Source organism: Crocodylus siamensis, chromosome 2 (assembly GCF_052110815.1).
Source record: "Crocodylus siamensis isolate JL-2025a chromosome 2, ASM5211081v1, whole genome shotgun sequence".
NCBI lineage: Eukaryota > Metazoa > Chordata > Crocodylia > Crocodylidae > Crocodylus > Crocodylus siamensis.
This window is the reverse complement of record NC_143396.1, coordinates 234170946-234186434: the sequence shown is the minus strand read 5'-3', so window position 1 is coordinate 234186434 and position 15489 is coordinate 234170946. Positions and strand designations below refer to the sequence as shown.

At 45.1% G+C, this 15489-nt stretch overlaps 1 protein-coding gene across 3 annotated transcripts in view; it reads left to right on the top strand.

Moving 5' to 3' along the window:
- Positions 1-15489, top strand: part of BUB1B (BUB1 mitotic checkpoint serine/threonine kinase B) — a 36753-nt gene that overhangs the window by 19106 nt on the left and 2158 nt on the right. For all 3 annotated transcript variants that reach the window (XM_090033460.1, XM_090033458.1, XM_090033459.1), the window contains exons 15-22: positions 352-638; positions 1807-1997; positions 2756-2899; positions 3066-3178; positions 3447-3608; positions 5154-5296; positions 10528-10696; positions 11912-12018. In XM_090033460.1, coding sequence (XP_089889586.1) covers positions 352-638; positions 1807-1997; positions 2756-2899; positions 3066-3178; positions 3447-3608; positions 5154-5296; positions 10528-10696; positions 11912-12018 — 1316 coding nt within the window. The remainder of the gene's footprint in view (positions 1-351; positions 639-1806; positions 1998-2755; positions 2900-3065; positions 3179-3446; positions 3609-5153; positions 5297-10527; positions 10697-11911; positions 12019-15489) is intronic.

The following is a 15489-nucleotide window of genomic DNA, read 5'->3' as shown; positions in this document are numbered from 1 at the left end:
GAGACTGCAGCATAGTAGGTAAGCCTTGTGAGAAGTACCTAATGGAAAATCCAAAGACAGGTATTTAGGAAACCCTCAAAAACAAAGTTGAAGGATAACCATCTAGGATGATTTTAATAGTTTTATATTTGCTTATGAACTGGTAAAAAGCAAAAGACCATGTACAGTTTATTAATAAATATAAATGACAGCATAACAGTCTGCCACATAGAAGGGTTAAGGCTGTTTGTGTATGGAAGGAAGGTGAAAATATGTAGTGCTCTTGAGTTGGAGACAGTGGGGAGCACTTGGTTCATAATTGAAATGGTTAGAAACACAAAATCCGTGTACTTCTTTTTCCACTTGTTTCAGAATGAGCTCAATGGAATTGAACCCTTGATTGAAGATGCAATTTTGACAGGCTCCTACAAGAACAAAACCCTTTGTGCCAATCCGGAAGATACGTGTGACTTTGTTAGGGCTGCCCACTTGGCATCAACTCCCTTCCATGGGGTAGGACTACAGAGAATCCAAACTCCTACTGATCCTGAAAGTCTCCTGAAGAAAGAGTGTCCGGAATCCAAGAACATGTGTCTGAGCCAGCAAATCCCTGCTTGTGAGGGTACTTACAGCGAAGCTCTTTGCATTAAGAAGCTGAGGTAATATTTTGTAAATTGCAAATTTTGGCTGCTTGCAGATACTAAAAAAAATAAAATATGGCACTTTAAACTCTGTCTAAAGCTTCTGTGTTAAGCCCAACACCTCTTCTGAGCATGTAGCACATTAGTTGGACCTGACTCACCCGACATCTGTGTAGATCAGGCACTTTAGTACAGCTTTTTGGACACTTATCTAATAGCTGATTGAATCAGCTATTAGATAAAATGACAAAAAGCCCTGCTAAAGCTCCCAATGTCTACAGATGCTGCAGAGCTGGGCTCTAGTAGTGAGCTGTGTCTGATAAAGCACGTTTTTGGGTTTTGTTTGATTTTTATTTTATTTTTTTTAACATCTTCAAGCAGCCTTTATGTGCTTTCTTCCTGTTTTGAGTCCAGTTGTTTGGAGGTTTTCTATTCTGACTTCAGAAATTACCAGTGTGATAAGTATTACAGACCAGGTGCACCTAGTGCCTCATTTAGCACTGTTTTAATATGTACAATAGTTCTGATTCTGGACCATTGGGGACTGAGGGAGAAGGAGCTTAAGAAATGCAAACGGGATAACAGGTTGAAGTTAAACAAAGTGCTGGCGAACAGTAAGTCACTGTTTTGTACTGTTGTTAGTAAATTAAACTATATAGTGTATCTTTACTTAATCTAGAGCTGAGTTTGACTACTCAGGGTACACATCACTGTATAACAGTAAGATGTGAATGTATCTGGCCTATTCCCTGACCAAGTTTGGTAGTAGTCAGGGAGAAGAGCAATGCTGATGCATGAGAGAGTGATGGTTGTAGTTTCTTAGTAAGCAACATGGACTAGGTTTTAGTAGCCTAAGAGAGGCGAGAGCCAGAATAAATTCTACAAAGATCTCTTGTATTATACCAGCCTTCTTTATCTGAGGACAAGCAGGGGCCTAAAGTATTTAACTGGGACATGAAGGGGAAAATTTAAGTGAAATGTTTGTAGGATCTCAGATTTTGAGTATAAATAACATGGCTCCATCACAGGATTAGAACACACAGGGTTGGTTCAGTCTCTGCTGCAAGATGAGAAGGGGTTTGTGTCTAGTAGAAGAAATAAGGATGTCTGGCATAATTTGGGTTGGCATTATCTAGGCACTGCATCTAATAACAGACTGAAAAGCTGATAATTTTCTTATTTACAGCCCAATTATGGAAGCAAGTCAGGAAGATGCCTGCTCTTCAGGTTCCTCTGTCTCCTCAAGATCTTCCATTTCCTCTGTCACACAAATTTCCACTATTAAATACCTGCATATCCCTGAGAAATTGGAACTTATTCAGAGCTTGCCTGTTGAAATGGCTAGCGATCCCAGAGGTACCACTGAAAACGCAACTAGTAAGTGCCAGGACTACATTTCATTTGGGGCAGATGTCTCATGATATGTCTCATGGACAAACACACATTTTAGCTGCCTTTAAATGGAAGGCTTAGCTACCTTTTAGGAGCATGCAGTGACTATTACCATCTAATGGTTATGTCTGTGTGAGCTCCAAAGCAGACCAGAGGCAAGATTCCCCTACTAGCTTCTCTCCCACTCCCCTCTGCTGTGCAGCAACTGCTACAGTACTTTGTTAACCCTTTCACAGCCAAATTAAGGCTTTTACAGCCCTGATCTACACACAGACTGGTGCAGCTGTGAGAGGGTGAGTAAGGGTGAGGCAGGGAGCCTGCAACCCCTGGATGAGCTTATAAGCTTTAGTTCATAAATGATTACTAGAAATGGGTCGAAACCAGAATATGTAATTCAGTGTAGCTTGACTGGATCTCGTTGTGGTCAGATAAATGTATTTAAATGTGTGGGGAGGGGGGTTCCCACCACCCCCCGAAAAAAAACAACGAACCAAAATGTAACAAGCTAGTTAAATGTTTTGCACCCTGAGATCTGAAAGTAACTTCAAAGGACCTAAGTATTAATCATTCCACTTTACAGAAGAAACAACGGGCAAAAAATTGACTAGCCCAGAGTGATGCTATAATTCACTAGTGGAGTGACAAGTTCAATTACGGTTTTACAGTAGATATGCTGGTTTCGCAAAGGCAATTCACAATTAGATCTTACCCATCTACCAGTTTAGTCTATTACTTTCTTCCAGATGACTCGACCAATTTGTTATGGACCACAGAGAAATGCAAAAAGCTGTTGAATCCGTTACCAGAATTATTGACTACATCTCCAGATTTTTATTTAGAGACTGGGCCCATGCCTTTGATGGAGTTAGAGAAAGAAATTGAACTGGGTAAGTAATAGGTAGAACTTTCTGGGTTGCTGTTCAAACTGGTTTTGGAATCTCTTTAGTTTTCTTTTCTCCTCAAACTGAAAGTTTGAGATAAAACTGTGATAGCATATTGCTTCTAGAGATCTTAATTTTGACTTTTTTGTGATCTTTTAAACTTTCACAACAGGGAATGAGATTTACAGTATTAAACGGGAATATTGGACCAATGAAGATGACAAGATGTTCTTTGCTGTACTAGCCAATTCTGCCCAGTTAGGTGCAAAGGGATTTGCAATCAAGGTAAGGCATATTGAACTGTAAAATGTTAACTTTTCAGTCTCCAAGGTAACTTACAGTGAGATAAAAATCTGGTCATGGTATTGTAACTATTTTGGAATAGAGAATCTCAGATCCTGTTTCTAACTCTTACTATGGAAGAACAGTTTCTGACCCTGTATAATTTGAGCTTCTCAGTAAAATGAAAAATGGCTCCCTGAGCAGTATGTGAAAATGAACAGTTTAGTTTTGCCCCATCAGTAACTTGTATCTTTTATATACTTTCTTGCAGGTGTACTTTCAGCCTGCACCATGGGATTTCTATATTACACTCCAGTTGCAGGAGCGTCTAAATACTGACTTTGATCAAAGCTTCAGTGAAAATTGCAGCTGTTTCTTATATCAGGATGGCTGTGTTGTTCTACATAGGAAGATAAATTGCTATACTCTCTCGGTCAGTGCAAACAAACCAAATGAAATGCAGGAAGTAGGGGTGCACCGATAGACATTTTGGGGGTTGATACCAATAGCCAATAAGGAAGCATATTGGTCGATACTGATCTAATTTCCGATACAGGTGCATGCAGCTGGTAAGTTGGTGGTGGTGAAAGGGGAGGGGAGAGGAAAAGGGGTTGGGGAGGTGCAGATTAACTCCCCTGCCATGAGGGAGGAGTGGGGCATAGGCAGGCGCTACCCACCCAGGATGGGGTGAGGGCCTCAGCTTGTTAGGGGGGGCGGGGTCCTGTCACTGGCCACCCTGGGAGGGCATGGGGAAGGTGTGCCCCCAGATCTGCATGTGGTGAGCGGGTGGAGCTGGGGCTGTGCCAGGCTCTTGGTGAGGGCTGGGTTTGGGGCGGTGGGTGTTGATCTGCCGCCCCCTTCCCATGCTCTTTCCCTTGCCACCACAACAGACTTACCAGCTGCATGCTGCTGGGCTCTGCTCTTCATTGCCTGCGTGCTGCACTGCGGCTACATGCACATATGGGCATTTATTGGACAAATTATCAGCCACTTCAGGCCGATTTTCCAATATAGCCAATTTTCTCTCTGTTGGTACCGATCTGATATTGGACCAACGTATCGGTGCGCCTCTAGTAAGAAGACTTGAAATGTAGTGTAGGTACAAATACTGAGAGTTATGCATCCTGCCTGGGTGTTGGACAAATGCAGGTGACTTGGGAGAGGTGGATTAAACAAAAGACCCCATCTAAACACAAGTTCAAAACATGTTTTATTTGCTATAAACATGTAGGTAGGTTGCCCCCTTCCTAGTCTTTTGTTTCCATGTACAAGAAAGAGTTCCTTAAACTCTAAGCTTTCTGGTCATTGAGGGCAGTGGTAGTGTACTGAAGCAAAACCACTTACCATCCCTCAATAATGTTTGTTATGTAGGATTCCTAAGTCCTGCCCTTGGGAACCAGTGCACTGTAGGGAACCCAAACTTTTTGAACCAAAAGATTAAACCTTAATTTCTTGCAGACCTCTGTTCACCTGTATCAGACGTTAATTGTTCCATTAGGATTCCCTGGACAACCAGCTGACCACTTACCATGGCTTTGTGGACTAGGTCTTGGGAACCATTGTTCTAGCAAGTTCTGCATTTCCAGGCTACAGTGACCGAGTGAACAGCATTACCTGTTAGCAGGGCTCCTGTTTTGAATTATCTTTGGTCAATACAGTTTGGACTGTAGCATAAACAAGACTTGGTATAAATGCTAATTTTCAACTTCAGTTAAAACACTCTTACCCCTGTTATATTCAGCTATTCTTGAACAGCTGAGTGCACACTAAGGACTTGCAGAGGCTTGGATTGTGTTGGGTTGTGCCTGGGGGAAATCCTGATTATATATGAATCTGACCAGGGAAGCCTGAACTAGAAAAACTTCCTAGCATCTCCTAGAGCTGACTGAAAAAAACTATCATAAACTAGTAACATTAACAACTCTATTTTGAAGCAAAAAGATTTTATATTGTCCTAAGTTCACTTTTCTTTCTTTAGGATGTTATTCAGAGCTGTAAAACTATTGGTGAGGAGGTGATTATGTTGGTTGCTTACAATCTGCTTGATTTAGTGGAAAAGCTACACAAAGCCGAAATTGTCCATGGACATTTGCGTCCAGAGGTGCTGTTCTTGGGAGACAGGTTAGTTGCCTCTTCAGAGGTCTGGATTAATGCATTTAATGCAAGTTCTACCCTAAGGTTTATTCTTCCTTTCTTCTGCATGACTTGCTTGTGAAGTTTCAGGAGTAGAAGGGAAGTAGGGTAGGAAAGTGTGGATAGACTAGGAAAGTGTGGAACATATAAAAGTTATATGTAAAACTAAATACACATTATATGGTTACTGTTCTAAAATTAGCAAAATTTCCATTGATGCTAATTATAGGAGCTTGAACAGTGAGGTTCAAAACACTTGAATATTCTGTTCTCTAAATAGTCTAGTCAGTTCCCCTCACGATTCTATTCTGAATTGATTCAGAGGATGGCAGTATTTATTCAAACTTTTGATGAAAGAAGCTTCCCTATAATTCCTTTATTTAGTTCCTCTACCTCACGGTTAGGTAACCTTTTTCAGCTGTGGGCCAGAATGACCCACTCCAGGGCAGGTGCTAGGACCCAATTTCTGTTGCCACTTGGGAGAACACCTGCAGCCAAAGCCCCACATCCACAGGCTGGATTCAATATCCAGTCCACAAGCCTTAGATTGCCAACCCCTATTTTACTTTGTTGCTGAGGTTGCTTCTTTGTATGCTTTTGTTGCCTCATTCTCATTTTTGTAGCCTTGCTGTATCATTCTTACCTGGAACTTAAAAGCAAGGAGATGAGAGAGAGTGTTTCTACCTTCTTGGAGATTCCTATGCTCCACTTCAACATTTATCCCTGTCCTCCCTCCCTGACATCTCCAAAGAGTCAGTGTGCCCTTGTCTAAACAATGTTAATCTTTGTTAAATGAACTCTGTGTAGCTGAGTATTAGTGATGGAACTTTTGCTTTGCAGGTAATATGGTAAATTCTGATCTGTTTTGTACTAGCATAAACCCAAAGTAAATTCACTAATGTCAGGAGAATCAAACCTGCTTTGTGTCCTGGGCCAGATCTGGACCTTATAGTTTCATAGTAGCTAGAGTCGGAAGGGACCTAGGAAGATCATCTGGTCCGACCCCCTGCCTTGGCAGGAAAGAGCACCGGGGTCAGATGACCCCGGCAAGGTGCTCATCTAACTTCCTTTTAAAAATCCCCAGGCTAGGAGCCTGCACCACTTCCCCTGGAAGCCGGTTCCAGGCCCTAGCCACCCTGACTGTGAAGTAGCGCCTCCTAATATCTAATCTAAACCTACCCTCCGCCAGCTTGTGACCGTTATTCCTGGTCACTCCTGGCAGCACACGGGGGAACAGGGACTCCCCCAATACCTGCTGATCCCCCCTGACCAGTTTGTAGCAGGCCACAAGGTCCCCCCTTAACCTTCTCTTGTGGAGGCTAAACAGGTTCAGGTCCCGTAGCCTCTCCTCATAAGGCTTGCCCTGCTGACCCCTGATCATACGAGTGGCCCTCCTCTGGACTCTTTCCATATCGTCCACGTCCCTCTTGAAGTGTGGCGCCCAGAACTGGACGCAGTACTCCAGCTGCGGCCTGACCAGTGCCGCATAGAGGGGGAGGATCACCTCCCTGGACCTGCCCGAGATGCATCTGTGGATGCATGACAGGGTACGGTTGGCCTTCTTGACTGCCTCCCCACACTGCCGGCCCATGTTCATCGTGGAGTCAATGACGACTCCAAGATCCTTTTCCATCTCCGTGCTGGCAAGAGGGGAGTTCCCCAACCTGTAAGTGTGGTGCCGGTTCTTCCTCCCCATGTGCAACACCTTAGATCTCCTTGCAGATCAGATCTACACAACAGTTCTCCTTGCAGACCAGTTCTAGCCCAAGACACAAGGAAGCAACAGCAGCTCTGGCTCCCACCTGGAACACAGCAGGAACTCCAGCTCCCACTTGAGCATGGGGCAGCAGCTTTGATGCTGCCCACGCAACACCGACACCCTCCAGACACTGACTCCTGCCATTTGGCAGCTCCAGGACTGGGCATATAGTTTCATAGTTGGTAGGGTCGGAAGGGACCTGAGCACATCAAGTCCGACCCGCTGCCAGGGCAGGAAAAAGTAGTGGGGTCAAACAACCCCAGCAGGGTGTTCTTCTAGCCTCTTCTTAAAGACCCCCAGGGTAGGAAGCAGCACCACTTCTCTTGGAAGTTGGTTCCAGATCCTAGCTGCCCTGACTGTGAAGTAGCACCTTCTGATGTCTAGTCTGAATCTACCCTCTGCCAGCTTGTGACCGTTATTTCTAGTCACTCCTGGTAGTGCTCGGGGGAACAGGGACTCCCCCAGTGCCTGCTGGTCCCCTCTGACTAGTTTGTAACAATATGGCAGGGGCTGGTGGCTGGAGGTTGTCCAGAGTTGTATTAGTCCTTGCTCACCCTTTCGCTCCTGATCACTATGTCCACCAACACTCAAGGACTCTCAGATTCTGTAGCAGGCCACTTCTTGGCCACACCTTCCAGCTTCCACTGCCCCAGATTAGGATAATTGTGTTTTTTTCTTGAATAACCAAGAGCTATTTTAGGAAGAGTCACTAAGAATAAGTAGATGAGATTACAATTACTGAATAGGCCCACAATATACAAGATTGAGAGAGCATGGTACTGGATCTTGATCTGGATTATATTCTTGGTTCTGCTGTATCTTGTGTGATCTTGGGCAAGCTGCTAACCTCTCCCTTCCCTGTGACTTTCTCTTTTGTTGTGAAGTGAAGTTACATCACAAAGCCTAACCCATTTTTGTTCAAAACGTTTTGAGATCCTTGAAGAGAAGGCAATTCAGAAACGCAAATGTAATGTATTTACTCAAATACAAGACAGCCTTGATTATAAGATGATCTCTCCCCCGCTCCCCCAAATAATTAGATTTATGTAGGCAAAATTTATACATTTCTTATAATTTTCCAGGTATAGAATCTAATTATTGGAGGTTTGCCTTGAATTTCTTCTTCTCCCATTGCTACAGCAGGGAAAATAAACCTAGGGTATTTGGTAGCCACTTTGCCTCCTGCTTTTCCTTGCAGCTCCTGCCTCCTCCTCTTACTGTCATATCCTGCTCTCCCTGAGCACATGGAAGTGAGGAACAAATTTGAAAACAATGAACTTGAAAATAAACATAGCTAAGGCAACTTGTATATAGTCCCTATGACTTTAGCTCAGCAGTTCCCAACCTCAGATTGTGACTCAAATGAGGGTTGCAGGGACAATGCTGACGGTGCCACACACAAAGGACGAACCGCACCACATGCCAGGAGCTCCCCTGCCCCTGGGTCACTGCCACCATGCTCCACTCCCAGCAGCGGATCAAGGCAAAAAAAGCTCGGGAACCACTGCTTTACCTCATCCAGAATTGATGCATGTTACCTTTTTTTGAAACTACTGTAAATTTTAGCCCAGATACTCCATACACACACTTTTAACAGCACTTCGGCATTATGCAAGATATTAGTCCAAAACCAAAAGGCTCAATATTTACCATAGAGTTCACTGGGAGCAGCATTTCAAACTGTGGTGACCCCACAGCCTAGCACTGCTCCGTGCGTGTGTGTGTATGTGTGTGTGTACTCCAGATATGCTGCCCCCCCGCCCAACAAAAGATCCATGTGCTAATTACTCCCCCCGCACATGCACACACACATACTCATGACTGTCATGAGTCCTGGGATGCTCCAAAACTTCTATGCAGATAAGGCCCAGGGTAACCTGGTCTGGTTTCACCGCTTGGAGGGTAGGCCCACATTAGCATGCAACAGGCTGAGAAAGGGGGAATGACAGAGGGATTCTGGGTGAAGTGTTTGGGTCCCCGTTAAGTGATGTTTGCCAGGCATTGAAGTCTGATGAAGAAGTGGGATACATTGGAAATGGGAAAGAAAGGTGCAGCTCGGTTGTGGGAGTGAAGAAGTTGAAAGCGTATGCAGCGTAGTGGCTCACCATCACTTGAAAAAGAGTCAGTGTTGAGGGTGGGGGTGCACTTAATGGGCACTACCATGTATCTTATTCAGATGGGCTGCACTAATCTAACCTTGTGGTACTTACCTGGCAGGGTAGATACCATGACCACGATGGTGGCAGGAGACTACCATGACCAAGATAATACAATTAGTGTAGTGGAGGGTTGCACCTTTGTCTGCTTGCAGACAGGATTCCCTACTCCTGTAGTTAGTTTTGCAGTGGCTAGTGTCCAGTTGGAGGATCTCAGCTACACTCTGACTTTATTGAAATGGGGAACTCCTCCCTATTAGCTCCTTTGGCTAAGGGCAAGCCAAACTTAGGGGTATCCAAACACTAAGCTTCCAGGCTTTGGCCTGCATGTACGATGACTGCCAAAGGATTTGAAAGCATCTGAAGCTCCAGTCAGGGGTGGAAGATGTTTTCTGGTAGTAGGGCCACATTTGGTTCTTGAATGACTCATGGATTTGGAATTGATTTGACTTGGAACACGAAACATCTAAAAAAAAAAAAAAAATTCTTGTTGTAAGTGACCATCCTATCAGCACATTTGTCCAATATGGGCCATGTGTCTTATAGTCTTAGTGTTGGCTGCTTTTAACCATTTTCATAGTTGGTTTCCATAAATAGTACATGTTGCTTTTAGCAGCAGTTTAATGATAACCAGTGTAGTTAATGAGACTTCCTTGTATGTATGTACGGGGGGGAAATACAGTAGTATAATATTAAATTTTCCTCTGCATCACCTCCTTCTATGGAAGCTAGGGTTGTGACACAGAGCAAAACAGCACTATCCATGAAATAACTTTTCTGGAGCCTCCTGTAATCAAGCTTAGTAGTGATGACTTGTTACTTAAGCAGTAACAAACCTATGTGTGGATTGACTTCAAAAGAAGAGTGGCAGCTGCTGCTTGGGAGTGTGCACCAATGATACTCTGTAACAGTTACCTGTGATAAGCAGTGAAATGTATGTAGCAAAACTGTTCTAGCTTCAACTTTTGTTTCACACATGGGAGAAGTTTGGGGTGATGTTTCACTTGTTCATGCATCATCCTGCAGCAATACAAGTTGTAGTGTAACAGCTGCTGCATGCTCCCAAGCACCAGCAATTCCCCCTCACCTTTTGAAGCCTCTCCAAGTGTATGTTTGTCCATGCCTTAAGTTTCCTTATGCAATTGAACTGTATTGCTATAGGGGTGAGCCCATTTTAATAATGCTTCCCAAACAAACCATCAGAGGGAGCTATTGGTGCTGTTAAGACTGAGAGTTTTAATGTAAGATTAAATAAAATGAAATTATTGCTTTCTAGTGTTATTTCCATGGAATTCTTTCCTCAGGCTCTGTGGGCTATTTGGTAATAGTGAGATTACCAATGCTCTGAAGATCGTTGACTTTTCTCATAGCCTGGACCTGAGGTTGCAGCCTAAAGTGAGTTTGCTTAGCTTTCCCATGGGTCAGACACAGCATGGACAACAGATCCTGGCCAAGTGTGATCTTCCATGTCACGTAAGTGCATATTAACCTACTGTAACTACTTTCCAGTGTCCTTTGACAAGTATGTTTCTCTGGTGAAAGCAGAATGGTCTAGCGATCTCATTTTGTGCTCATTTGGATGTATGTTGGTGGGGTTTGCTTGTTTGTTTTGTACTTATCAAATCAAAAAAAATTTCATAACTGTCACCCTTTAGTAAACTCTCCACTTGGTTCTGTTGTGCATCAGCTGAAGGAAGTGGAAAAATTGATTTGTGGTAGTTTCATAGTTTCTAGGGTCGAAAGGGACCTGAGCAGATCATCGAGTCCGACCCCCTGCCATGGCAGGAAAAGGTACTGGGGTCAAACGACCCCAGCAAGATGTACATCTAGTCTCCAGGGTAGGAGCCAGCACCACTTCTCTTGGAAGTTGGTTCCAGATCCTAGCAGCCCTGACAGTGAAGTAGCTCCTTCTGATATCTGTCCTAAATCTACCCTTTACCAGCTTGTGACCGTTATTCCTGGTAGTGCTCGGGGGAACAGGGACTTCCACAGTGCCTGCTGGTCCCCTCTGACTAGTTTGTAACAGGCCACTAGATCCCCCCTCAGCCTTCTCTTGTGGAGGCTGAACAGGTTTAGGTCCCATAGCCTGTCCTCGTAGGGCCTGCCCTTCTGCCCCCTGATTATGCAAGTGGCCCTCCTCTGGACCCTCTCCATATTGTCCACATCCCTCCTGAAGTGCGGCACCCAGAACTGGACGCAGTACTCCAGCTGCTGCCTCACCAATGCCGCATAGAGGGGAAGGATCACCTCCTTGGACCTGCTTGAGATGCACCTGTGGATGCATGACAAGGTATGGTTGGCCTTCCTGACTGCGTCCCCACATTGCCGGCCCATGTTCATCATGGCATCAATGATGACTCCAAGATCCTTTTCTGCCTCTGTACTGATGTTGTGTACTTAATTCATCTTATAGTTGGGGTTCATAATAGATGAGTAAACTGTTTATAGAGTCTCATTCAAAATTATTAAACAAGGATTCTGCTTTCTATAGTAGTTCTCTAGTTTCCTTAGAAACTTGCTGGAAAATTATAACCACAAACAGCATAATTCAGGATTAACAAGTACAGGTGGTCATGCAGTAGAACCAAAACTGCTATTGTGCTAGGTTGAGTGTATGTAGGAGAATGTTGAGATGGCTGCAGAAGTCAGCAAAAATAATTTTATGATTTTGATTTATTTTGGTTTCAGGTAGACTTGATCAGTATTGCAGATATAGTCCATTTGATGATGTTTGGGGAGCACCTTCACGTCTATCAAGAAGATTCCCTCTGGAAAATCAATCAAAATTTGTCCAAGTATGTGTGGTTTTTTTGTTTGTTTGGGTTTTTTTTAACCTCATCCTTCTAGAAGGAGTTGGGGGGGTGGGAAATAGGGAATGGCTGCTTTAACTATTATCTACCTCTGTGGTATTACTATCTTCAAAACTACACCATTGCAGTTATGCCATTATTTGATAATGGTGGGTAGTATATTGCACAAAGGTTCATTTTTAAATTTTGTACAATCGTTCATCATGTAAAATGAAGGCCAGAGGTAATGTTTAAGTCAGACTTCCTCACATCAACTCACCAACTTTCAGTTGCTCCCTGTTGTGTGAGGGAGACTAAACTGTAATTTAGTCACCATGGAAGCTGGAAGATGGTGTAAATTAAAATGTGGTAAGGTCTAATTTATCACTCTCTTGTGCCTTTTTTTTTTATTCTCCCCAGTGGGAGTTGCATCAGCTTGGACACTTTGACATAGTAGGCTAAATTTAGAGATAGGTAGATATGTGGGAGGGGAACCATACTAAGAATAAAATTCATTTGAATTTTAAGCTCTTCACATTGGGCCTTACGCTATAGGTGGGACATGATGTAGGGGATGTGGGAGCAGTATGATATAGCTAAATTCTGCTACAGTGTATATAAATGAGGGGTAGAATTAAGGGGTGCCTATACATGTGCCTAAGGGCGAGGGGGGGCATTCTAATTGGAGCAGCTCCTGGAAAGCCCCTGTAATTAAAACATTGCAACATCTTGTGTGTTAAGCCCCCCATGTGTTTAAAAATGTCCACTCAGCAGTCATTTTTAAACCTGTGGGGGCATATACACGTGATGCTGTGGTGATGCTAAGGCGTTCTAATTAGAACATGTTGGAACACACGCATAGGCACCCAAGGTGCACATGTTTTAACTTTTCAGGCATCAGGAACCTGCTGCTGCTGCCTAGTAGCTATGTGATTTGGGGAATGGGCAGTATGTGCCTAATGCCTACTGTTTTCCAAAGGAGCTTAAGCTTGCTGAATTAGTTGTACAAGCTTTTGGGATTTGAAATGTTCTGAGAACACCAGTTCTGGCCTCCTGCATTGGCCATGGCCTCCTGCCTAAGATCCTTCTCAGCATACAGAATTAATCACATTCAAACATTAAGTCCATGTTCGTCTTACTCTCCTGTTCTCTGTAGCTTCTCCTTTTTCCCTCCCTTGTAGGGTGTTCTGTAGTTTGTCCTGTTCCTGTTTTTTTTTTTTTTTTTTTTAACCTTGTGCAATCACTTATCCTGGAAATCTTCAAGAGGAGACAAACATTTTGAGAAAATTATCCAGGAGCACATCTGTGAAGGACCAGCAGGGGAGATGATGCTCAGGGGCAACCAGCATGGCTTCATTAGGGGCAGGTCCTGTCAGACCAACCTGATTGCCTTCTACGATCAGGTCACAAAATCATTGAATGCAGGTGTTGTGGTGGATGTAGTCTTTCTGGACTTCAGGAAAGCCTTTGACACTGTCTCCCACCCCATTCTCATTAAAAACCTAGGCGACTGTGTCATTAATGCCTACACAGTCACATGGATTGCAAATTGGCTGAGGGGCTGCACCCAGAGTGGTGGTGGACAGATCACATTCGGCCTGGAGGGATATGGGTAGTGGAGTCACCCAGGGCTTGGTCCTTGGTCCCGTACTGTTTAATTTCTTTATTAGCGATTTGGACGAGGGGGTGACAAGCACCCTGTTCAGATTTGCTGATGACACCAAGATCTGGGGCAAGGTGGGCACACTAGAAGGGAGGGACAGGATACAACTGGACCTGGGCAAGTTACAGGAGTGGGCAACTGAGAATAGGATGGGATTTAATACTGACAAGTGCAGGGTACTGCACTTGGGCAGTAAGAACCAGCAGCATACCTATCGGCTGGGGAACTCCCTTCTTGTAAGTGACAGAAAGGGATCCTGGAGTCATTATCGATTCCAAAATGAATATGGGTAGCCAATGTGGGGACACAGTCAGTAAGGCCAACTGCACCTTGGCATGCATCCACCCACAGATGCATTACGAGCAGGGCCAAGGAGGTGATCCTCCCCCTGTATGCGGCACTGGTCAGGCCGCGCTTGGAGTTCTGCGTCCAGTTCTGGGCGCTGCACGTTAGGAAGGATGTGGACAGCATTGAGAGGGTCCAGAGGAGGGCCACTTGCATGATCCAGGGACAGCAGGGAAGACCCTACAGGGAGAGGCTACAGGACCTGAACCTGTTCAGCCTTCACAAGAGAAGGCTGAGAGGGAACCTGGTGGCTGTCTATAAACTCACCAGGGGGGACCAGTGGGGAATGAGTGAAACCCTGTTCCCCTAAGCACCTCCCAGAGTAACAAGGAATAACAGCCATAAGTTGTTTGAGTGTAGGTTCAGGCTGGACACTAGAAGGCACTACTTCACAGTCAGGGCGTCTAGGATCCGGAACCAACTTCCAAGGGAAGTGGTGCTCGCTTCTATTCTGGGGGTCTTCAGAAGGAAGCTAAATGATTATCTAGCTGGGGTCATAGAGCCCAGTATTCACTCCTGCACGGGGGAGGGGGTCAGACTTGATCTACTTAGGTCCCTTCCGACTCTACAACTATGAAACATTAACACTAGATAGTCACCTTGCTGGGGTCACCTGACCCCAGTTGTCTTTCCTGCTTGGTGCAGGGGGTAGACCTGATGATCTTCCAAGGTCTCTTCCGGTCTTAGAATCTATGAACCAACTTCCAAGAGATGCTGGGTGGTGCTGGCTCCTACCCTGGGAGTCTTTAAGAGAAGGCTAGATGTACACCTTGCTGGGGTCGTTTGACCCCAGTAGTCTTTCCTGCCATGGCAGGGGGTCGGACTAGATGATCTACTCAGGTTCCTTCCGACCCTTGAAACTATGAAATCTATGAGCTCTAGTTCAAGCATTGTCTCCGCCATTTTTAAGCGCAAGGATGCTTTTAACCAGAGCAAAGCTGAGCGGGGTGAGGGTGGATGTGGGCTGCTTGCTGCAGGCTCAGGGCTCTCTGCTCTGCTGCCTTTCCCCTGGGAGTCCCACACTAGCCACATACCCCTTGCCTGCCTGGCACTGGGGGGCACAACTCACCACCCCCACTGCTGCCAGGTGGGCAAAGGGCAGGCGGAGCTGAGAGCTCCAAGCCCACAATAAGCAGCACCCCCCACCCACATGCCTCCCCGGGGGGGGGTGCATACAGTGGTGGGGAGCCATGTGCCTCCCCCCCACGCACCCTAGAGAATCCACCCACAGCTCCATCCCACTCCTGGGTCCCATTCACCACTGCCTCTCTCACCATGGGGGCCTTGATCTGAAATCCCCCCACCAATCCCTTCCCTTCCCCCACACCCCTTCCCCTCCACAGACTTACCTGCAGAGGGAGGTGCTGTCCATGCTGCCCAGCTGCATTCCTGGCTATGTGTCTGCGTGCAGCCACAAACATGCATGCAGCACCCAGGGGCCTTGGCCAGAAGGTATAATTAATTATATT